Below are 26609 nucleotides of genomic sequence, written 5' to 3'. Positions count from 1 at the left end.
TCTTCAGCAAGAAGATGGCCTAACTCGTGACTGACATCCGCCATGTTTCGTGTCTGAAATGTCTGTCATCTATTTCATGGCATCCCCTCCTCACAAAAGGTGATGATGTCTTATCAAGAACACATTTTTGGAAGTAAAAGAGGGATGTTTATTTTAAGGAAGGGACTATTTTGGATTCGATTTTGAATTTTCTATTTTTCAAATGGCAAATTGAACATTCCTACAGAGTAAATGCTACCTACCAGGGTTTTCACTCAGAATGACATTGACCCGTAGTAAGTGAAATATGCCAAAAATACAATATGAAAAACCTTACATGCTAAAAAAACAACCAGCTAAAAAAATTCCAAACGTCTTCCCATATTCATTTTGAACTGGAACTACCTCACTGTCTCCTTGTTTTAAAACTCAATTTATAACCAATAAAAATACATCACAGAGAGGGGACTGAAAAGACAACACAAACTTTAGACTGAAACAAACTATACACTTTAAGTGAATTGCTACTATGACATATAGGTCAGTCCCAAATGACGAATCTTAATGAATGGAAGATAATAACTTATTTGCACAACCTAGTCTCATGAGTGTCTCACATGTAAACACTCCAAAAGAAACACAGAACATCACAGAAAGTCTAAGATGATATGAGGATAGATTTTTTTAAAAAAAAGATCAAGAAAAGCGCATTCTGGTTCCAGGGACTAGGACTATTCTACCAATTAAAATTAGTGTAGCAGATATAACACAAGCTCTCTTACCAAGTTACTAGACTAAAAAAGTTATCAGATAAACAGTTGCTATAAGATGACTTATTCCTCCTATTATTATCTTTAATTTCAGATCATCTAATTGAAAAAAAATTCTAGAACACACTAGGCTCAAATCTAACACTCATAATAATTACCATTTATATTGAATTTTTACCACTTTTAACATACTTCAGCAAAGCTTAATGGTAAATCATTTAGTCTGCTTAAATGATGAAAGATTATTGTTAGATGTAAATTTTATTATGAAACTTCAGAAAGTCATTTTTCTTTAAGGATACAGCAACAAGATGAGGTATACCCTTAAAGTGCATCCAAGATTTATCTTACTTGAAAATAATATCATAGGGGAAAAAATATACGTGTGTGTGTGTGTGTGTATGTGTAGGTACATATATGTACACATATACACACACACACACATATATTTATATATACACATACACACACACCAACCGGCCATCAGTTATACACTGTTTATGGATAATTACCAGCCTATGGGCTGTGACTTTTTTCAAGAGTTTATTATTTGCATCTTAGTCCATTAACCCCATTAAGGAGGAAATGTAGTATTGTGGAAAAAGTGCTGAGACAAAACACTTCACTGTGTGACCATATTATCCTGCTTTTCTCCCAGTATTGTTATAAGGCTCAGATAAGATGCTTCTTGTAAAAGTATCAGTATTATCTTCCTCCTCAACAATTGTATGTTAACTTTAATTTAAAAAAATACATTAAAAAATTTAAAGTTCTTTTTTTTTTTTTTGAGACAGATTCTCGCTCTGTCACCCAGGCTGGAGTGCAGTGGCGCGATCTCAGCTCACTGCAACCTCCACCTCCTGGGTTTACGCCATTCTCCTGCCTCAGCCTCCTGAGTAGCTGGGATTACAGGCGCCCGCCACCGCGCCCAGCTAATTTTTTGTATTTTTAGTAGAGATGAGGTTTCAACGTGTTACCCAGCATGGTCTCGATTTCCTGACCTCGTGATCTGCCCGCCTCAGCCTCCCAAAGTGCTGGGATTACAGGTGTGAGCCACCGCGCCAGGCCAAAAATTTTAAGTTTTAAAGTCATTCTTTATTTGGTGCTAAAGCATACGAGACATTTTCTTAAGTCTACTTTCACAATATTTTTAAATGATTTCAGTTTAAATTGATAACATTTCTCCTGCCTGTCCTGACTGTGATTGTATGTTCTAAAAACAATGAACAGTCTGCTGTAGATGTCCATTCTGAATACGTTCCCCAATGTATGCACACCATGTAAGATACATCAGTGCATGTATCACATATATTAATAACACCGTTATATGAAGTAATACCTGACAGAGCCAGTTCAGCCCCAATGGTGCAAGTCTCATTTCTAGGATGTAGAATGCTTCTGTGCAGTAATTTTACAGTAGTTTGTTTTTTTTTTTTTTTTGGAGACGAAGTTTTGCTCTTATTGCCCAGGCTAGAATGCAGTGGTGCAATCTCAGCTCACTGCAACCTCCACCTCCCGGGTTCAAGCAATTCTCCTGCCTCAGCCTTCTGAGTAGCTGGGATTACAGGCACGCACCACCATGCCTGTCTAATTTTGTATTTTTTAGAGACGGAGTTTCACTACATTGGTAAGGCTAGTCTTAAACTACCAACTTCAGGTGATCGGCCCATGTCGGCCTCCCAAAGTGCTGGGATTATAGGCATGAGCCACCACGCCCGGTCTATAGGAGTTTTTAACTGATTTTTAGTATTAATCCCATTCACAGGTATACAATTAAAACTTGTTACCAGTATGGTGGATCACATGAGATCCATCCATACCTTAAATCCCCAAACATATTCACTTCAACATATGCTTTTGTGCTACTAATTGTCTTGCTATTTTCTTACTAAGAATGATAGAAGAGCAGAGAGTCAGGCTGTGTCTCGAGAAAGAACTCCCTAGAGAGAGTGGCCAAGATGAGCAAAGGCTGAACTGCTAACCTCATAGGTGGAAGCCTGTGCCTGCCATTGTCACTACTTTAAAGAACAGAGAGTGTCATCTTGCATGAGCTTTTTGCACCACACTATGTAATAATTACTTCATTAGGATAAGGTAATTTTATAGTTATTCCAATGACACAAAATCAAAATTATCACACAGAGAATCTACATTGCATTATATTTGGGGATTTGGCTACACAGGTACTCTTAACATGTTTACCACTTTAGAGAACTGAGGATTCTGCCTTAATAACTGAAGTCTAACACCCTGGATGTTACATTCCTATAAGTTAGGTAGGGTCATGATTCCAGAATTTCTTTCAAGATATCCGTGGCTGGCAGTTTGAGAGAGACTTGCTTTGTACGTCAGTGTTTCCTCTTCCTGGGCCCACAAGCTTCAGTTCCTAGACGGCCTTTGCAGTTGGGCTGGGGCAGCAGAACTTCACTCCTGCAGAAGGTGACACAGGTCACAGGCAGGCCTGGCCTTTAAAAAATGTGGTGCCACATTCTAGCAATCAGTTTCCCTGCTTCAGCAATGTGTTCCAGTTAGCTTAGATATACAATGTGGGATCCCTCTCAAGCCACATCAGATATTCTATTAATAAGAAAAAAAAATTTAATAAACCTAATTTTGGATAAGCCTCTCAGATCTGGAGTTGATCATTACTGCAACATAGATGGGGGCGGGTAACCGAGGTACAGAGGCAATATGATAGATTAGTGCTCTGGCCAACTGAAGACAATAAAAATACTAAAAATAAATAAATAAATATAAATAAGAGAATCTTCTAAAATGCATCAAATGTATCTTTCTTAAAAAAAGAATTCTAGGAGGCAGAGGCTGCTGTGAGCCGAGATCACGCCACTGCACTCCAGCCTGGGCAACGGAGGGAGACTGTGTCTCTAAAGAAAAAAAAGAAAAGAAAAAAGAAAAAAGAATTTTGCCCAGAAGCCAAAAACTACGTTTTGATATAAAAAGAAGGCCAAGGCTAACTTTCATCTGGAGAGTGTTTAGCAAATCAGATGAACCTGAGCTTCAGTTTCTAAAGCCCCCAAGTATGGAAGGTTGTCAGAAGACAAAGCCCGAGGCCTGCCCAAGGTGGACATCTCAAAGGATGCTGTACCACGTAAAGCAGAGATCCGAAATATCAAGATGAATATAAGCAACACTCCCACTGGACTGCTAGGAAAAGTGGACAACCAAACCTTGGCACTCCATAGCTGAGAAGATGAAAAAAATCTCCCCTGAGCATTTGTAACCAGACATCAATTTCTCAGCAGTGTTACATTCAGAATCTACACGGACAATGTGGTCCAAAAAAGCCTCAGACAAAATGTCCTAAGTAGTTGGTGCTCCCACAGAACTGGGCTACAAGTCCACTCAGCAGCCAGGCAAAAGCAAATGTAAATTCTCCCTGGATTTACTTTTAACTCACGCCTCAAACAATTCCCACACTTACTTAAAGTTCTCAGAAATGTGAGGTCCCGGCCCAAAATCATAAAACAGAGAAGGAACTGAGGTCACGAAATATGAAAGCAAAAGTGAACATAAAAGGCAGCTGGCTTACATTAGAATTATTCTAGACTATAAAACCGGTTTGATAATTATGTTTTCAGAAAGAGCCCCTTGAAAATGTGAGTAAAGGGCACGCATGTAAGAAAGAATACTTATGGCAGGAATTAAAAACGCGGAGGGTGGGTCTAGCGGCAGATAGGAAGAGCGGAAGCGGGACAGTGAACAGAACACAGAGGTGGTGAAGAACTTCAGAATGCAGCCCAGAGAGATTAAGACATAGAAAATATGAAAGTGCTGAGATGTATACGATACAAGTAGAGGATCTTAAATACATGTAATAGGAGGTACAGAAGAAAAGAGAAGGAGAATAGGGCACTATTTGAAAACATAATGGTTGAGGGTTTTCCAGAAATGACGACAGACAACAATCTGTAGATGGAAGGAAATCCAATGAATCCCAAGCCAAATGTATTTCAGAAAGTTCATAATTATACCAATTATAGGGAAAATACAGAAACCCAAAACAGTAAAAATACCTTAACGTAGAAGTCATATTTTAGAGGTAGCTTTTTCTATCAGTGAATCTGCCAATTATAATTTTAAAAAGTATTGTACTACATCTTTAACTAGTAATATATTGACCAGCGCATTTATACAGAGACAAGTTATGACTGAATACTTGAGCAGTCATACCATCAATTCAATGCAATATAACAAAGCTCAATGCTTCACAATAGTAGTAAGTTTCAAACTTCAGAAACTGTTGGGAATCTATGGGTATTTAAAGAAATCTAAAAAGCATATCTGTACTGCTAACCAAAATCTTTTAATGACTTTCCAAAACCTATGGCAAAAGGAAGTTCACACTCCATTGTGTGGAATTTACAGTTCTTCACAATCAGTATCCCAATTAGTTTTCTCGTCTTATCTTCTGGCATTTTTCCATCCACACCCCATATTTTAGCTGCACAGAATTACCTGCAAATCCTCTAACATATCCTGCATCTCCTTGTTTCTTTTCTGGTTCCTCTTGAATTAAGTAACTTTCCCATCATCTTCCACAGCAAGAATCTAGTCATCCTTGAATATTCTGTTGAATTGTAAGCTCAGTAGAAGGTATGTTGCATGAAAGGATTTCTGTTTATATTGTTAACTGCTCTATCCCTAGAAAGGAGCCTGGCAAATAGCAGGCACTCAGTAAATGTTTGTTGAAGTAATTGAGTGAAGACAACATGAGTGCCTCTGTGAAGACTTTTCTTACTACACACATGCCCCAGTTTTCTATTATTTCATTTTTTGGTACTAATCTTTCAACACTGCATTATGATTACATTTGTATAAATGGATCTTTCATTACACTTAATCTGGAGAGCAAAGATCATATGCAACTCTTTATTTTTATCCTTCATTGCCATGCAGTGCAACAAATACGCAGAAGGCAGTCTGTAACTGTTGACTAAATAAATGGATAGTATTGTTTGAAATCTGAATTCTTCTCCTCTACTTTTATCCAGAAAGCAACATGGCTGAGACACACAAAGAGCCAGGAAAAAAAAAATGCAAAACTGGCTAAAGAATAGTAAGCATGCACTAAACCCACCCTATTAACCTATTAACCAAACCACAATTTCTAGTAATGCCACACTACAGATGGTAGGTAGGGTAGAAGCAAAACTGTAAGCAGTAGACTACAATGAGAGGCAAACATGGAAAGATCTGTCCACTATCTTCAAAAAAAAACCAAAAACAAAAACAAAAAAAAACCAGAAACAAAAAGTTACCAAATGATATTTTTAAACTGAAATCCACCAATAAACCTCATAAAATGTGTTTGTTTAGTGAGAATTCTGTTATATGCACTACACTGACAGAAAATGTCATTAATGTTTATCATTGGAAATGAAAGACATCATTAGAAATTATTCTGAGACATAGAAACTAATCACCAGGCAACTTATGAATAGTAAAAGCTCAAGATTGTCTTCTAAGTGGCCTAATGAAATCAAACCCAGTTTCCAATTATATCCAATTATAATGACAACATTCAAAATACATAAGAATTACATTAGCAGCATTTGCCAAGCCTTGTGTTTCCCCTATTGAGGTTTTTCTCAAATGTCATTCACATTCAGCTGTTCAAAACGCAACAGTGCTCAACTTAATTCTTAGTCGATTTAGAGTTGCAATATTTTATCTTGTTTTCTAGACATGACAAAATTTAAACTTTCAGGATTCTCCTCCACATTTTTGCTGGTCAGTGACCTGAGGCAAAACTAAAGTGGCCACAAGAAAGCACACATGATCAGTTCCACTCGCAGTTCAAAGACCCCCTGAGGCAAAACTAAAGTGGCCACAAGAAAGCACACATGATCAGTTCCACTCGCAGTTCAAAGACCCAAGCACGGCCAATGTTTTCTCCTAGTCTACTCAAGTGGTAGAAGCTTTGTGAAGGGAAGGGCTCACATTATATTCTCTTTTGACTTACTGGTTGGAGCAGGTAGATCAGTGATTCCTCTTGGATTATTATAACTGGAAAAGGAGTGATGTGAGTCGCTCGGAACAAGGTATTCACAGATGCCATAATCTGGTCAAAACGCCCAGCGAGGCCTCCCAGTGTCACGATCACATCAACCTAAGCAAGGAAGGTAAAACCGGGAGTCACATATAGTCACATATAAAAAATAAGCAAAAATACAGAATATTGGTGTTTATGTTTTAAAATAATACATTAAAAAGGCTTAATGTGTGATCCATAAAGATGGCGTGAGTTTAGAATAATAACCTGTTAACCAAGCACCAACAGAACCTCTTCAGTTCCCAGAGAAATAAGTGGTATCAGGTCATGAAGCCAAATGTTGTTTCTCTGGTTCAATGGTTATACCAGGGATTTTGCAAAGTGCTTTACATACAAGATGTTCAAGAGTTTGACGAATGAATAAGTGAAGATATTGCAAGAAAAGACTCATTAGCCTAAGGAAGAAATAGATAATTGCCATACTGTGGGAATGTATACTTCAAAATGGGATTCCATAACAACACTAAAAGTAAATTACAGAGAAGAACCAAGTTCTGAAATGAGTTTCCTATTTGTGACCTTATCAGAATGTAAGAAGAATGGGAATTTTTACTAAGGGTAACATGCTTCACATTAAGCTTAAAATATTTTAAGACAGTCAAACCAGTAACTAAGAGTGTAACTGGATTGTTTGTAACACAAAGGGTAAATGCTTCGGGGGATGGATAACCCAGTTTCCATGACGTGATTATTACACGTTGCGTGCCTGTACTAAAATATCTGTGTGTTCCCCTGAAATATACCCACCTGATATGTACTCAGGAACATCAAAAGTTAAAAATCAAAGAAACCAGGCAGGCTGGGTGCACTGGCTCACGCCTGTAATCTCAGCACTTTGGGGACTGAGGCAGGCGGATCACGAGGTCAAGAGATCGAGATCATCCCGGCCAACATGATGAAACCCCGCCCCCACAGGTGGGCGAAAATTAGCTGGGTCGGCGGGAAGCAAGACTCTGGCAGTCCGGAATACTGGGAGGCTTGAGGTAGGAGAATCATTTGAACCGTGAGTGAGGCCAGGCAGGAGCTAAAATGCACTGCACTCCAGCCTCATGGTGAGTGAGACTATATCCCATGCAAAAAAGAAAAGAAAAAAAGAAACAGAAACCAGACAAACCATACATCTAAAGGATCTATTATTCTCCTCAGAGATCTTTTTAGAATCTCAGCATTCAGGCTTCGTACCAGCATCTATGTAATCAGCATGGCAAGGTCCAGGACATCCGCCATGTGACATCAGAGGAAAGAGTTAACTTGTAAGCAATTAGACATAGACTTATCAAAGGGATGGCTTCTGTTTGTGATATCAAGTTAGGTAAATCATTTCTATTTATGTTTTGGAGGCCTTATTAAGAAGGCCTCTACAGACCACTTGGGAAAGGCCCAGAGATTATTTACGACTTCAGGAAAACTAGAGCATTTGCTTTAAACTGAAGAGAAATACATAAATAAGAAATTGTATATGAAATATAGAGAAAGTTCTAAAGCTGCAGTAAAAAGCTCATGGCATATTCCTATCCACATAATCCTAAATTCGTATCAGAAGCAAGGCCTGATAAAAGTTTATTCACTATACAGAATCTGAAATCCCCTTTTTAGGTTCTCAGTTTTTCATTACTGTACGCCAAGCCTTGAGGGATCCCATAACCTTTAAGACTGAAATTTAATCCCCATCTTCTACAATGGGATATCATGAGGAATAAGCAATATCTGTAAATCAATCATTAAAATTGTCAGAAGAAAGTAGCAGCAAGATTACCTCTCATCACTACTCATTTTCCCTACAGGAAGTATTTAGCAAGATTGATTAAAAACACGAGGATCAATGCAAGCTGCAGGTGGGACAGAAAAGGAATTGGCTTTGGATCATTTTTGCAGTTCTCTAGTTCTGGCTGTAAGTAGGACATCTGATATTCACAGAGATATCAGAAAGAGAACAGAGTGTTCAATCTAAAATAGACCATTTATAGACTGCAAGTGTGTCTTTTCTGTGTGAACCCAAACCCCTGTGCATTTATGTCTAACATCACCCAGTCATACTTCGTTATAAACATTGACATATTTGTGAATCTCTCCTTCTAGAGGAGGCCTATGAAACACAGCTACTAGCACAGTGTTTGCAACAGAGTAGACAACAGGTGTTTACTGAGCTTCCCTTGAGCATATAAATACTCAGGAAAAACTGAATAAATAACCAGAAAGGCAAGAAGCTAATTATTAGGCTGAGTTAACATCACCTAACTCCTACAAAATAGTACTTTCTTACTTGGAAATGATTCCAACAGGTAGTAGCTTTGGAAAAAACAAACACATCATATTTATTAGCTCAGATATACATCTGATGCTTTTATAAGCTTCATTTACAAGCTAATGACAAGAAAAACTAACCAATGTTTGTGGATTATTTACCATGTGCTAGGAAATATCCTAAACACTTAGGATATATCAGCAAAGAACACATAAGCCTCTGCCTTCATGGAGTTAATATTCAAATGAAGGATAATATACACTTGACAAAAAGGTTTTTTTATAGGAATATATAAGTTAGAATGTGAAAAAGGTGGTAAATGCTAAAAAAGAATAATAGAGTAGAGAAAGGAAGATAAAAAATGGTTGGGGGGAATGTTTCAACTTTAAATAAGACAGCTACAGTAGGCTGCATTGGAAAAGTAATAAAGTAGACAAAGACTTGAAAGAAGTTGAGGGAATTAGCCACATATGTGGATACATGGGGCAGGACAATAGGGGGCAGGACGATGTTCCAGAGAACAGACTATAGTAATATAGGGACAATGTTACATGGCTACAGGCATTGGCAAAGAGCTTTAGGAGTTAAGTTGCCAGAGCAAAATGAAAAATTAGTAGAAGTAGGAAAAATCAGAGTAAAATGCAAGTGTTAGATTTGTATAGAGCTTTGTTAAGTCATTGTAAAATCCTTGGTTTTTATTAACATTAAGTGGGAGGCCATTCTGGGCTGAGGATTGATATGATCTATGTATTTTAAAACGTCACCACGCGGAGTGTGTTGAGAATAAACTGAAAAGGCAAGAAGTCAGGAGATAAAAAGAGATTACATTATAGTAATACAGATAAGAGATAAGTTTGCTACCCTTTATTACTGCATCAAACATGAATACCCAAGGCATCTACATAGCAAAACTCAGTGGTCAATTCCCAGTCCTTTTATTACTTAATCCTTCAGCAATATCTGACAAGTGAAAAAAAGTAAGGATTGCTTAAGAGACGTATGTGACACTATCAACTATAACAACTTACACATTATTAGTGTACTAGAAGAACAAGAGAAAGAGAAAAGAACAGAAAATACATTCGAAGAAATAATGGCAGAAAACATCCCCAGCCTGGGGAAGGAAATAGAAAGCAAATCCAAGAAGCCTATGATAAATCAAATAAGATAAATCCAAAAAAGACCCACACCAAGACACATCATAATCAAAATGTCAAAAGTTAGGGTGTTGAAAGCAGCAAGGAAAAAGTGAATTGTCACATGTAAACAAATCTCCATAAACGTGTCAGTGTATTTCTCAGCAGAAATCTCGCAGGCCAGAAGGGAGTTAAATCATATATTCAAAATCCTGAAGGGGGATGGGGGTTGTTCTTTCAAGCAAGAATACTACTCCCAGCAATCCTGTCTTTTGAAAATGAAGAGGTAGTAAACACTCAGACAAACAAAAACTGAGAGAGTTTATCACCACTAGACTTGTCTTATAAGAAAGGCCAAAGGGAGTTCTTCGAGCAGAATAAGAGGACACTAATTAGTAACATTAAATATATGAAAGTATAAAACTTTAAGTATAAGAGCAAGTCTACTGTCAAATCCAATACACTCTAACACTGAAACAGTGCTGGGTAAACAATTATACCTCCCGTATAAAGGATAAAAGGCAAAATTACTAAAAACAAAACTACAGCTTTAATAATTTTTCAAGTGATTATGTATTATAAAAAACATAAACCAAGACATTAAAAACATAAAATGTGGGAAGTAGAAGAGTAAATGTGTAGTGGGTGTATGGGATCAAAATTAAGCTGTTATCAATTTGAAATAGCCAGTTTTAAGTATGTGTTATGTAAGCCTCAGGGTAACCACAAAGCAAAATCCTCTAAGAGACACACAAAAGATAAGAAGAAAAGATCTAAAGCATACTACTACAGGGAGCCATCCATCAAACCACAAAGGAAGAACACCAGTGGAAAAAAAGAACAGAAGATCTAAAAAACAACTGCTCTACAGAAAACAATGAACAAAATGGCACTAGTAAGTCTGCACCTATCAATAATTATATAAATGTAAATGGATTAACTTTTCCAGTCAAAAAGCATAGAGTGGTTGAATATACTGTTGTAAAGACTCAACATGGAATGGCTTTTTTATTCGTTCATTTTCAGTCTATGAGTGTCCTTTAAAGACTTGCTTTACTTTAAAGGACACTCATAGGCTGAAGGTGGAGGAATAAAAAAGACATTCCATGAAAATGGAAACAAAAAGAATGCAGGGGCAGCTATACATAATACAAACAAAATAGACTTTAGGTAGAAACAGTAAAAATAGACAAAGAAGATTCTTATATACTGACAAAGGGATCAGTTCATCAAGAGGATATGACAATTGTAAATATATGTCCACCCAACGTTGGAGCACCTAAATATATAAAGTAAACATTAAAAGATCTGAAAGGAGACAAAGACTTCAACACAATAATAGCAGGAGATTTCAATACCCCGCTTTAAACATTAGACAGGTCATCCAGACAGAAAATCAATAAGAAAACACCGGACTTGAACTGTACTTTTAAGTACCACAAATGGACCCAAAAGACATACCCAGAACATTCTATCCAACAGCAACAGAAGACATACTCTTCTTAAGTGCACAAGGAACATTCTCCAGAATAGATCATATGTTAGGTCATGGAACAAGTCTAACAAATTTAAGAAGATAAAAATCATATTAAGTATCTTCAACATAGTCCTGAAAGTCCTAGCCAGAGCAATTAGCCAAGAGAAAGAAATAAGCATCTAAACAGGAAAGGATGAAGTGAAATTATATCTGTTTGTTGATGTCATGATCTTATTAATATATACAGAAAATCCTAAAGAAGCTACCAAAAAATGGTTGAAACTGACAAATTCAGTAAAGTTGTAGGGTGCAAAATAAAAAATCAGTAGTTTCTATATAGTAACAATGAACTGTCTGAAAAAGAAGTGAAGAAAACAATCCCATTAATAATAGGATCAAAAAAATATTTAGGAGTAAATTTAACCAAATTTTAAGTGAAAGATCTGAATACTAAAAACTATAAAACATTAATTAAAAAATTAAAGATGACACAAATAAATGAAAAGATATCCCATGTTCTTCAATTGGAAGAATATTGTTAAAATGTCCATATTACTCACAATGCTACAGATTCAATGCAATCTCTATAAAAATTACAATGTAGTTCTTCACAGAAATAGAAAAAAAATTCATAAAATTCATATGGAGTCATAAAAGACACCAAATAGACAAAGCAATCTTCAATAAAAAGAAGAAAGCTGGAGATATCATACTACCAGATTTCAAAATATATTACAATGCTATAGTAATCAAAACAGCATGATACTGACAGAAAAAGATACATCAACCAATGGAATACGATAGGGAGCTCCAAAATAAACCCACACATCTATGGTCAATTGATTTTCAACAAAATTGTGAAGAACACACATTGAAGAAAGTGTAGTCTCTTCAATAAATGATGTTGGGAAAACTAGATATCTACGTACGAAAGAAAGAAATTGGAGGCCAGGCATGGTAGTTCATGCTTGTAATCCCAGAACTTATTGAGGCCAAAGCAAGAGGACTGCTTGAGGCCAGGAGTTCAAGACTAGCCTAGGCAACGTAGCAAGACTCCCATCTCTGCCAAAAAAAAAAAAAAATTAAAAATAAATAAATAAAAGGTAAAAGGTAAAAAAAAATTAGCTTTGCATGGTGGCATGCATCTGTAGTCCTAGTTACTTGGGAAGCTGAGGCAGAAGGATCGCTTGAGTCTGGGAGTTGTTTGGGTCCTTACCTCACCCCTTATGAAATAATCAACTCAAAATGTATGAAGGATTTACATATACGAGCAGAAACCATAAAATATAAGAAGAAAACATGGAGAAAAAGCTCTAAGACTGACATCGTTCTGGGTAGAAACTTCTTAGATAATGACCCCAAAATCACAAGTAACAAGGGCTAAAATAGACAAATGGGATTGGTTCAAACTAAAAGACACCTGCACAGTGATAGAAACAATTAATAAAGGAGGCACCCATCAGCTGGGAGAAAATATTTGCAAATCATACATCAGATAAGGGGCTACTATTCAAAATATACAAGAAACTCAGACTACTCTGTAACAAGGTAACAAATAACCCTTTTAAAAATGGGCCACTTCTATTATTTTACCAGGTCAGGAGATCGAGAGACCATCCTGCCACAGGTGAACCCCCTGCCTCTACTAAAAATACAAAAGCTTAACAAGAGTGGCTGGTCGTGGTCTCGTTGCCCGGGAGGCTGAGGCAGGAGGGATGGAACCCGGGAGGCGGAGCCTGCAGGAACTGAGATCCGCCACTGCACTCCAGCCTGGGCTTTGGCAGAGCTGGAACCCATCTCTAAAAAAAAAAAAACTTATTATTTTATTATTATACTTAAGTTCTAGGGCAATATGTGCACAAACGTGAGCAGGTTTGTTATATATGTGGTACGCGTTGGTGCCGTTCCATTAACTCATGATTTCCATTAGGTATATCTCCCAATGCTATCCCTCCCCGCTTCCCACCCCACCAACAGAGGCCCCCGTGTGGTGGATGTTCCCTTCCTGTGTCCAAGGCCTTATTGTTCAATTCCCTACCCAATCAGTGAGAACATGTGGTGTTTAGTTTTTTGTCCCTGAGATAGTTTTGGTTCAATGATGGTTTTGAAGTTTCATCCACGTGTCCTGGTTAGCAAAGGACATGAACTCATCTTTTTATATGGCTGCGTAGTATTCCATGGTGTATATATGCCACATTTTAACCCTTTTAAAATATAGGCAAAGGATTTAAAGACATTTCTCAAAAGAAGACATAGAAATGGCCAACAGGTATGTGAAGAAATGCTCATCATGGTCTAATCATCAGATGAATGCAAATTAAAACCACAATGAATTATTACCTCACAACTTTTAGATTGGCTATTATCAAAGAGTTGAAAGATAAGTGTTGGTGAAGATGTGGGGAAAAGGGAACCCTTATACATACACTTTTGGTGGTTTTACAAATTAGTAGAGCTACGTAAAGAAATGTATAGAATTTCCTCTAAAAACTGAAAATAGAATCACAATACGATCCAGCAATCCCACCACTGGGACATACCCAAAGTAATGGAAACCAGTATGCTGAAGAGATATCTGCATTCCTACATTCACTGCAGCATTATTCATAATCATCAAGATGTGGAAATAACCCAAGTACCTACCAAATGGGTTAAAAACTGTGGTATATATAAATAATGGAATATGATTTAGCCTTTTTTAAAAAACTAGGAAATTCTATCATTTGTGACACGGATGAACCTATACAAGCCAGAAACAAAGAAACAAATACTGTCTGATCTCATATGTGGAATCTATAAAAGTCCAACTCATAGAAGTAGAATGTAAAATGGTAATTATCAGGGGCTGGTGGATGGAGGAAAAACAGACATTGGTCAATGAGTACAAAGTTACAGTTAGAAGAAATAAGGTCTGGTGTTCTATTGCACAGCACAGTGATGACAGTTAATAATGTATTATATATTTCAAAATAGCTAAAAGTGAGGATTTTCAATGTTCTCACCACAAAGAAATGATAAACACTTAAAGTGATGGATATTCACATTATCCTGATTTGATCACTCCACAATGTATATACAGGTATCAAAACATCACGTACCCCATAAACATATGCAGTCAATTAAAAATTTAAAACATATTGGGAGGCCGAAGCGGGCGGATCACGAGGTCAGGAGATCGAGACCATCCTGGCTAACACGGTGAAACCCCGTCTCTGCTAAAAATACAAAAAAATTAGCCGGGTGTGGTGGCGGGCGCCTGTAGTCCCAGCTTCTAGGGAGGCTGAGGCAGGAGAATGGCGTGAACCCGGGAGGCAGTGGAGCTTGCAGTGAGCCGAGATCGCACCACTGCACCCCAGCCTGGGCGACAGAGTGAGACTCTGTCTCAAAAAAAAAAAAAAAAAAATTTAAAACATATTTGGCGCACATACACAAAGGTACTCAGCACATACCTATTATGCCATATTTTAAATATATGAAATGTAAAATATCAATTTCTGACTGCTTTCCATATATTTCCTACTCCAAAGTCAGGATGTTTTCCACGGACCTTTTTGTTTACAAGATGACTGGGAGGGGAATAAAGGTAGCCTGTGGTTTTCATATGCAATCCCATCTAGCGAAAAGAACCTTGAATCCCTGGATTAAAACATTGGAGGTCTAGTTATAGCACTGTATGCTACTTAAGTAGCCATGAAGCACATATATGTAACATAACCTCCTTGTGATCTGGGTCACTCATCTGTAAAGGTAGGGGATGCACTAAATTCATTATCACATTTTTCAAGATTTGTTTCACTTATAAGTCCATACAAGGTTCTCTGTTTGCTACCACAATAAGTTAAATAGTCATAGTATGTATTTAGTTTAGAAAATAAATGCAAAACTCAGCTTTGCATTATTTACCTTAATAGAATCATGACAAGACTGGTTGACGGACATACAGCACCAAAAGAGAAGTAATTTCATTTTTCTATTATAGCAGTACAAATCTTTCAGTAAACAACTGACAAGTTTTACTCCATTTGTCCTCAAAAAGACTTAGAGACACTATGAATGAAGTCTACAGCAGGCACAGTGGCTGTCAGCATATTTTAATTACATTTACTTTTCATAAATTGAATTCTAGAAATGCATAAATGGACAATTTCTTTGTGGCTCTCCCTGATAGGGTGATCATACAATTTAACGTACAAACTGAGACACTTTTGAAAGTAAAAAGGGGACATTATAAATAAATTACACCAAGAATACGGGCACAAACTGGAACTATCCCATGTAAACCAAGGCATATATTTACCCTACTGTCTGAGAGCTGCAACTAACGTTAGCATAGCCAACTTAACAAAATTAAACACTAGGGTATAAAAAATTTAGATTACGCTTAATAAGCTTCCTTTAACTCTCAAAGATGTGTGCTGCACTCTAGTGAGGCTTCAATAGAATAATGAAATTCTTGGTTTGTTTGATCCTATAATTTGAAGATGGAAGAGCCAATTCAGGGTTTGGGGGAATGAGTGGGATCAAGATAGAGCAAGAACAAATAATTTGACTAAAAAAAAAGCAATACTAAAACATGTTTTAGTAAGCCGATAAAATAATTCTACTGATTAATACAAAGCTCAATGAGAAACCAGAGAGAAAGTAAAGAACTCGTATTTTATAGTACCAACGTACGTTATATGAAAAAACACAGGATACATCTTGTTGCATCTTGTCAAGCTATGGAAGCACTACTACAGGGATCCTGTTTCCATTTCAAGCAGGCTACATTATAACGTAAGGTCTAGTTTAGTGTAAGCATGTTTGGGTGAGATAGAAATAATGTCTCTTGCCATGGCAAAATTTTGAGGCTTCCATTCACAGATAAGAAATCCAAGGAAATTCTAGATTGTTCTCGAATAATTCTTATTTCATCATCCCTGTCACAGCCTTAATTCAGAAATCATAATTCTCACATGGATAAATCCACTGGCCTTCTTATCTACAATGCTGCCTCTATAACCAAGGAGGCCTTCAATTGGTTATGACAGTAAGTTTTCCAAATACTAAATCTGAGCTTGCCAATGTTCTGCTTAAAGTTAGGTATTGGTGCTGGGCGCAGTGGCTCACGCCTGTAATCCCAGCACTTTGGGAGACTGAGGCGGGCGGATCACGAGGTCAGGAGATCAAGACCATCCTGGCTAACACAGTGAAACCCCATCTCTACTAAAAACACAAAAAATTAGCCGGGCATGGTGGCGGGCGCCTGTAGTCCCAGCTACTCGAGAGGTTGAGGCAGAAGAATGGCGTGAACCCGGGAGGCGGAGGTTGCAGTGAGCAGAGATCGTGCCACTGCACTCCAGCATGGTAGCCTGGGCGACAGTGCGAGACTCTGTCTCAAAAAAAAAAAAATTAAGTATTGGTTCTCCAGGCTCCACAAGATGAAGTCCATTTGCTTCCATAATAAATGACATAAATAAATCACATCTTCAACTCCCACCCCACATTTACATTCTAGAAATACAATCAGCCCTCTGTATCCAGGGGTTCTGCATCCATAGGTTTCAACCAACTATGGATCAAAAATATACAGAAAAAAAAATTGTGTCTGTACTGAACATGGGCAGATTTTTTTCCTTGCCATTATTCCTTAAACAATACAGTACAACAATTATTTACATAGTATTGACATTGCATTCCGTATTATAAATAATCTAGAGATGACAAAGTATACAGAATGATATACATAGGTTACATGCCAATACTATGCCATTTTATATCAGGGACATGGGCATTCACAGATTTTGGTATGCACGGTAGGTCCTGGAACGAATCCCCCATAGATACCAAAGGACAACCATACTTTCATTCTCAGAAAACAACCAGGCGTGGTGGCTCACACCTATAATTCCAGCACTCTGGGAGGCCAAGTCAAGAGGATCACCTGAAGTCAGGAGTTTGAGACCAGCCTGACCAATATGATGAAATCCCATCTTTACTAAAAACACAAAAATTAGCTGGGCATGGTGGCATGCACCTGTTATCGCAGCTACTTGGGAGGCTGAAACAGGAGAATCACTTGAACCCGGGAGGCGCAGGTTGCAGTAAGCCGAGATCACGCCATTGCACTCCAGCCGGGGCTACAAGAGCGAAACTCCATCTAAAAAAAAAAATCTCAGAAAACATCACAAGATTTCAAACTTTAGTGCTAAAACTATCACCTTTCCCCTCCTTTCCTTGTAAAGCATGTAATTACTGTAAGTATTTCCAGAAGATGCCTACCTCTACCACCAAAAAAAGTGAACTTGGTTGGATACAGTGTTTTACTTTTCTGAACTCTTAACATAGTATTATTAAGAAATGTCACAAAAGTGTTGTCTTAGCTCGGGCTGCTTTAACAAATTAGACTGTATAGTTGAACAACATTTATTTCTCACAGTTCTGGAGGCTGGGAAGCCCAAGAGCAAGGTGTCAGCAGATGCAGTTCTGGTGAGGACCCTCTTCCTGGTTTGCAGATGGCCATCTATTCATTGCATCCTCACATGGTCATGGCAGAGAGTAGAGATAGAGCTTTTTTCATCAGGGCTAATCCGATTCATGAAGTCTCGACCTCCATGAACAAATTACCTTCCAAAGGCCCAACCTCCTCAATCACACTGGGGAAATTTTCGGAGACACAAACACTCAGTCTATAACACATGATTATAAAAAACCCTTTTTTTCAACATGTTATTTTAGGAAAAAAAGTGTTTTTTAAAAAGGGGGAGGAACACAAACATGAAGAGTCAGCAATGTATACAAGCTTCTTTGCATCTGAAAAACTACGGGTGCTGTGATGAGGATCTGTGCTAAGACACGTGTCTGCTATAAACCATAATCCCCTGGTAAAAGTTTTAGCATAAAATCCCAGGCAGTCTATACCCTCATTAACCCTCTAGCACTGATGCCCCCGTACCTCTCTGGAGAGCTCAGCCAAGGGACTCCAACTTCCTTGCATAAGTGGAAAAAGAAAGTCTTGCTGGCAGAGATCTTTGACACACTAAGATAGGAACCAGCAGTAGGAGAGTCCAGGAGAAACTGACCAATCCCAGTAAAGTTCTCTGCTAGCTTGTTAAAGGAAGCAAATGTAAATATTGCCTGAACAAAGGTGTATGTGTGATTATTACATTCTCGCAGGACTGCCTATTCTTTGACATGCCAGAATTAAGGGGTTTATCTTTAACTTTGAATACTCAAAGTAAACACTGCCCTTATTCTGGTAAGCCCTTACCATACCTTCAAGACTCAGCAGACTGACCACCTCCACTAGGAAGGAGTCTTTGAACACTCTAGACTGGAAAATGTTTGCTTTCAGTGGGGTTCTCATCCATCCTATCAGACTTCTACTGTAGCACTACTGACAGTGTATCGAGATAATCTGATTACAAGTGCATCCACCCCAAAAGACAGGACAGTCTTAGAGTCAGAAACTAGGTCTCATTCAGTTTGCATTTCTCAATCTATAATACTTAGCAGAGTGCCTGGCACATGCATAATAGATGTTAGCTGAATAGTTATAGTTTTGAGGTTTCAATTTTGTCAAAAAAGATCAGTCACCACCAAGTACATACTTTAAAACTAATTTCTGAGGTCTCTATTCCTTTCTCAAATTCTTGATGGAGAAAATGACTAAAGTATTGTTCTTCAAAGAACATGGTAATTGGTTCTTTTATTACTGTCATTAGATTTTCCATCCTTCAATGCAGCTTGCATACAACCATTACATTATTTTTCTAAATTGCCTTATGATTTTCTGCTCAAAAATTTTTAATAGCTTACGATTATCTATATAGATCAAGGCTCAAATTTCTCATCTAGAAATTAAAGGTTCTTCATATGTTGACCCCAAGCAACCTAAATCTGATGACTGCTGTGACATTTCTCCTCCTTTAGAGCACTCCCTAGGTACACTGGATGCAGTGCTTTTATCATAGGTGTGTTCTGTTTACCCTCAGATTGCTTCAAAGAATCTCTGAAAGCACATTAATTTCAGGTACTCTGGTCGTGACAGTGTATAGGACAATGACAGAGAGTTCACTCCCTGAACAATGAAAACCTTTTCTGATTCACCCTGGGCAATGATTTTGAGTCTTTTAATTAAACACTTCAAGACTGGCTGCCTTATGATTTTGTAATAATCATGTAATAATAGTGCTTTCCTCACAAAGCTGTCTTGAATATTGATATTTCCTTGATTAACTGGACTATAGGTTTTCAAGCCAGGTCAATGAGATCCCTATAGATGGGACATTTTTTGCATATAAACAAACACAAGAGTGTTGTATCTAGAAAATGTAGAAATGTGTTATTTTTCTTTCCCATATAAATACACCATGGGACAGGAAGAGCAAATATGCATGTATTTACATTTCCCTATATCAGAAGTGAGTGGTAAGGAGAGTTGAATGGAATTAAAAAAACCACACCCTTGTGGGAAGTTTCTTTTTTAACATAATTTTATTCAACTTATCTTTGCTGAAAATTAAATTCTTTGAGGAGAAGAGTAGGAATTATGAGTAAACAACAATACATAAAATCAGGGTCTGTATAAACAGAATAGATATTATAAAACCTACTAGAGGTAATTATGGTGTCCAAACCTCTCATATTCTCAGGATATGAAGATATTTTAGTGAATTCAAAGGTATTCCTTTTGAATTACAGGGGTTATGAGGAATGGAAAGATCCATTGTTTATGGTTTAGAATGGCCATAATACCTAGTGCACCATCTTTAACACACTAGGTGTTTAGTGTAAAATGAAAAATAAAAGTGTGACTTATATTCAGAAACAATTAGCTATTTGGAGATAGACTTTGAAAGGATATTACAATTTTCTTTTCTTTTTTTTTTTTTTTTTTGAGACGGAGTCTTGCTCTGCCGCCCAGGCTGGAGTGCAGTGGCCAGATCTCAGCTCACTGCAAGCTCTGCCTCCTGGGTTCACGTCATTCTCCTGCCTCAGCCTCCCGAGTAGCTGGGACTACAGGCGCCCGCCACCACGCCCGGCTAGTTTTTTGTATTTTTTAGTAGAGACGGGGTTTCACCGTGTTAGCCAGGATGGTCTCGATCTCCTGACCTCGTGATCCGCCCGTCTCAGTCTCCCAAAGTGCTTGAGCCACCGCGCCTGGCCATACAATTTCCTTTTATAAATGTTGCTTGGTACACAGTTGAAAACATCCCAAAATTTACTGTTGAAGTCCTACTCAAAAAGTACCAGGTACCGTTTACTCTGGCTAAAAATTCTCTAACATACATAATGCCCCGCTAAAGTTGAATACCTGAAAGCACACTACAGTCACTCCTTCCCTTTCCACGGAAAATGGGTTGATACCTCAGAATCTGTATCCTTTTTCTTCAGTCACACCCACCAATGATCAAGTTGACAAAAGACAATTTTCCAAGCCACTTTGGAACCGATTGACTGTGATAAAGACATGCTCTGGTCCCAGGAGATTAGTATATCTGTACTTGTGATCATTTCTTAATAGCAACTATCCTCTCTTTCATCATCATGATTCGTTTTAATCTATTTCTTGGTGGAATTCAATCATGAAATAAGTCTCAGTTGCATAGTCTCATTGAAAGTGATATATGAAACATCTAGCTTCCATGTCTGCATAAAATAGATTTGGCTATTTGTACTATTTTTGGTGTATTATTTCCCCCAAAGTTGAGTGGTTTAAAACTCTCTCTATTTTTTATTGCCCAGTTATAACAGGTGGCCATCAGACTTGCTGTAGTGCAATCCTTAGATCTAGCAATCTGGTGTAACATACACAGTTTACGTTAATTATCCCCTTTCCACCTTCTGGGAGAATAGAGAGCATTTTGATTGCAAATTTGGCACTTTGTCATTAACACTCTGGTTTCTAGATATGCACTGGACCATTTCATAATGCCAAATGAGAATGTTAAACATGTTACTGCAGTGACATTAATTAAATTAAAGTGTATTTCTTGCAATGCAGTAGGTCTGCTTCATAAGTTGAAGCCACCCCCAGGCTGACCTGAAAGTGATAAGCAACGCTATTTGCTATTTACCTTAAACATATTCCATATCCATGAGCATCACAGTAAATCTGTAATCTGGAATAAAATATTTGTTCAAATAATAATTTCCTCTCTAAAATAATTCCCTTTATTTCTATGGATGCTTTACAAAAAAAAAAATCAGAATCTTTAGGGTCAATCTTACAGGCATCTAAATCCTCTAGTAGAAATTGATGAGGAAACAGAATTAAACTGCAATCAATAGAACTTGATTTAGATATTCCTATTTCCTAATATGTTTCAAGATATCCTGATCCAGTTGTTCATACTGAGAATTATATACATCGACATATATGTTCACAGGGGAAGGTACACAGCAGATTCAGGAAAGAAGTTAGTATCATCTTATTTCCACTCCACGAATCTGGATTTTCGTATGCCATTTTCTGTTATGAAACAGCACGTTAACCAAGGAGGGCTAAGTACAAATGGGAAAGCAGACGGTCATGGACACAACATGAACGTCTACTTCCAGCTACTAACAGAGGAGACGGATAGAGAGTGAGTACTATAGCATTCCATCTTCTTCCTTAACTTAAATGGAACTTTCTGAGATAGCTAGGCTCATCACCTAACACAAAGGAAAAAAAAAATTACATGCATCTCTTTTCTTCATTACCTATATAATCACCACTAAAAATATATCAATCTAGGCCGGGCGCGGTGGCTCAAGCCTGTAATCCCAGCACTTTGGGAGGCCGAGACGGGCGGATCATGAGGTCAGGAGATCGAGACCATCCTGGCTAACACGGTGAAACCCCGTCTCTACTAAAAAATACAAGAAAATTAGCCGGGCAAGGTGGTGGGCGCCTGTTGTCCCAGCTACTTGGGAGGCTGAGGCAGGAGAATGGCGTGAACCCGGGGGTGCGGAGCTTGCAGTGAGCCGAGATCGCGCCACTGCACTCCAGCCTGGGGCACAGAGCAAGACTCTGTCAAAAAAAAAAAAAAAAAAAAAATATATATATATATATATATCAATCTGACACACATAGACCTGTAATGAGCAGTAACATCATTCCAGTTTTTCAGTCATGGCTTAAACTATAAGCCACACATTTATTTTTGTTTGTTTGTTTTTGAGACAGGGTCTTGCTCTATTGCCCAGGCTGGAGTGCAGTGATGTGAGAACGGCTGAACTGCAGCCTTGACTTCCAAGTCTCAAGCTATCCTCTCCCCTCGGCCTCCCAAGTAACTGGGACTAAAGGCATGCACAACTACACCCTGCTCATTTTTATTTGTTTCTAGAGACGAGGTCTCACTATGCTGCCCAGGATGGTCTCAAACTTCTGGGCTCAAGCAATCCTCTGCCTCAACCTCCCAAAGTGCTGAAGTTGCTGGCATTAGCCCCTGTGCACAGCCCCAAAACATTTCTTAAAAATATAGACACTATTATCATTGTGGACAATCATAATTATAGATATAGGGACTACCACATGTAATATTCTCTGGCTAAGGAATATACAGAATGAGGACAAATTTTACAATCTACTAAGTAATTTCAGGATGTTCTATTATATGTGCACTATTGTTACAAAAGTCCTCAATATATAGTTTCTTTCTACATCTGCAGTTTCTGCATTCTCACGATGCTGTAATTCAAAATACAATACTTCTTTTCATGTAAGGTCAGCGTGTCTTTTGAAGAGGAGCCTCACACCCACCAAATCTGGAATTCTCTGCATTAATAAGAAATTTTATCTGGCAGGTGAGTCATCAAGCTGAGATTCCTGGTAAGCAGATAAACTTAACCCTTGTCTTGGGACCTATAAAAAGCATGCTTCTCCTCTGGCAGGGATGGATTAGGTTGCCACAGCCTCTAAGGTAGTAAGCTTTTTATATCCGTAGCAACATCTCCCAAGTCACTTCAAAGCACTGGGTTTATCTATTTTCTCTCGTTGCATAGCACTATAAAAAAGATTGCTGATCTCTAAGAAGGAGAAACAGAGACATGAATTCCTCTTTTGAAGGCTTCTCCAAAATGATCTAGGAAATAGCCTAACACAGGCTGATGCCCAGAAATCTTTTCCTTAGCTTTGCTTCTTTGTCTGATACTTAGCTTGCACTGCGTTTGTTCCAAAATCTGAACATATAAGTAGTTACTTTGGCACTCAACAAACAGAACAATGTTGTTATACACTAAAAAGCGAGGAGTGGTGTATATAGACATATTTATGTGTAACTGAATGGTTGAATATATATATAAATGAATACATGTGTCATGTTACTTTCTAGAATCTTATAAAAATTATCAATTTAAGCTTACCGTATCCCTTTGAGGTACACAGGCACAGGCAAAAAGGTAGTGAACTTGTCATAAAAGTTATTACAATGCCTCAGTTACAGAGCTGATGTTGGAATTGAACAGTATTCCTTTCATTGTTTCTTCTTCAAGAAAGACAGCAAGATTTATTATTATCAAGTTCACGATGGCAATGGCATATGAGACAAACTTCATGTATTCTCATGTTTTAGCTCTCGATTTTTACAAATAACTTAGAACTCGGAAGAAGAAGCAGGTCCCAAAAGTTATAAAATACCAATTAAGGAAATGAGAGGAAGATATTATATGAACTGTACAATTTTTACTTACACACAACATACATCCTACTGAAGTTCCTCTGCTATAGGTATAAATACTGAAGGTATTTATAATCAAATAATCATACATAATCATATAATAGTAGATATATAACCATTTACAATATAATTATATATATTCATATAATAGTAGATATAATAATGGATATTTCCATGTACTGCCAAAATAAAAAAATTCTCAATGGATAAGTTCTGTGGCAATAGAATAAGCCTTGTTAAGTCAAAGCAGATACTTAATGTTTGCTAACTTTTGGTAAGAGTTTGTTACAAGATTCTTCCGTATTTGTAACTACTGATTCATTTAATAAATATTTATGGAGTGCCCACTATGTGTTTTAATATGTTTACAGGTGCCAGATACAGTTTTAAGTGCTGAGGACACAGCAGAGTACAAACATGCAGAATTCCCTGTCCGTGTGAAGTTTATAACATACTGAATGAATATGTAATAGAAATATCCTAAATATGTAGTATGTCAGATGGCGACAAGAAAATTGAGCAGGGGAAGATATAAGGATGGTTCAACCAAGGCATTCAAGAGGTAGAGTTGAAGGGTGCTGCCTTAAATATGGTGTTCACAGAAGGCTTCAACATGAGCTTCAATTTCATTAGAAAAAAACTATATTATTCCATTTTCTCAAAGAGGAATTATATATCTAAATAACTGCAGAGTAATCTATCCAAAAGAAGTTGAATCTATTCTGAAGAGGCAAGTTACAGTATTTATTACAGTAGTCTAAATCAGTTTATGGTCACCTGTAAATCTGTCTCCTCCATTAGACTGAAGGCTGTTTGAGATCATGGACTTAGTCATGAAATCACAGCATACTGACTTAAACAGAGCAGATATTAAGTAAAAGTGTGTTAAGCTGACTCGAAGAAGATACCTAATATTCTCTATGGTATGTCTAAGAGGAGGAACTTTGCCTGTGGAACTCTAACATGAACTTTTGCCTAATCTTAGGGTAATATATCCTTCCATGAGCATAAGGCATATAATGTCCATACTAGGATTAGCAAGGGTAGAGCAGATCCTTCCTTTTTACTCCACACAAAGGCAAGGTACAAAAATAGTTACCTGGGTTGTACATCTCACTCTCTGTTGGATTCTATTAAATACAGAGATATATTTAATATATATAGGTTCCCTGGGAATAGGGGAAGTTCCAGACCTCACCTGGGAAATACATTAACATGTAAGAAGCTCTCAGTTTAATTCAAGTTTCTGATATTGAGAGTTCCTGTAAAATTAGAATATGTCAAAAAAAAAAAAACAAAACAAAACCCACAATACTATGTTGAGAGTCCCATGAACCTGGGTAATAAACTGTAACAAATTTAAGAGATTTCTAAGACATAATCTAATTCTTAAGTGATATTACTCCACAAAATCTATTCCATTTAGTTGCACAAGAGTGTATTACTATTACTATCACCACTATCGCCAATATTTAAAATAAGGACTTCCTATGGAGCAGGCACTGAACTAAGTGCTTTACCATGTAATGCTCTGTTATAGGTGGGTTAGTATTCTTACTTTACATATGAGAAAATTGAGGCTTAAAGAACTTAAATACTAGCCGGGTGCGGCGGCTCACACCTGTAATCCCAGCACTTTGGGAGGCCAAGGTGGGTGGGTGGATCTCCTTGGAAGTCAGGAGTTTGAGACCAGCCTGGCCAACAAGGTGAAACCTCATCTCTATTAAAACTACAAAAACTAGCCGGGCATGGTGGTGTGCACCTGTAATCCCAGCTACTCGGGAAGCTGAGGCAGGAGGATCGCTTGAACCCAGGAGGTGGAAGTTTCAGTGAGCCGAGATCATGCCACTGCACTCCAGCCTGGGTGACAGAGTGAGACTCTGTCTAAAAAAAAAACAAAAAACCGAAAATGAAAAACAAAACCTTAAATATCTTTCTACTGTCATGCAGCTAAAAAGAGTGCCAGGCCTATCCTGAGCACCCGAATACCTGACTTCTAATCACAATGCTTTGAAGATTAACATTTTATTAAAGTTTAAGGTGGTAATTATTACTTTCAATAATAAGCATATTCATTATCACAATTGGTAGAGACAAGCAAGATTCTAAAGCACCTGGACACATGTCACAGGAGAACTAACATGGCATCAAGAATGCTAGCAAGAAGAGTCCTGCAGAAAGTTCTACATGCCAGCTAAGTTTTAGCATAATGTCCTTTGGAATTTGCATTGATGTTATTAGAGATGCATTTATTCATTAAATATATATTTCTTGAATACATAACA

The 26609-nt window shown here is 37.6% G+C and overlaps 1 protein-coding gene across 3 annotated transcripts in view; it reads right to left on the bottom strand.

Annotated features, from left to right (window-relative positions):
• TPK1 (thiamin pyrophosphokinase 1) overlaps positions 1-26609 on the bottom strand; it is a 401164-nt gene that overhangs the window by 136028 nt on the left and 238527 nt on the right. For 2 of the 3 annotated variants that reach the window (XM_003896790.5, XM_031665051.1), the window contains one exon: positions 6733-6879. In XM_003896790.5, the coding sequence (XP_003896839.3) occupies positions 6733-6879 (147 nt within the window). Of the gene's footprint in view, positions 1-6732; positions 6880-18614; positions 20526-26609 lie in introns of those variants that run through there. The other variant, XM_031665052.1, reaches the window with a different exon arrangement.

Source organism: Papio anubis, chromosome 4, assembly GCF_008728515.1.
Source record: "Papio anubis isolate 15944 chromosome 4, Panubis1.0, whole genome shotgun sequence".
NCBI lineage: Eukaryota > Metazoa > Chordata > Mammalia > Primates > Cercopithecidae > Papio > Papio anubis.
This window is presented reverse-complemented; position numbering and strand designations above follow the sequence as displayed.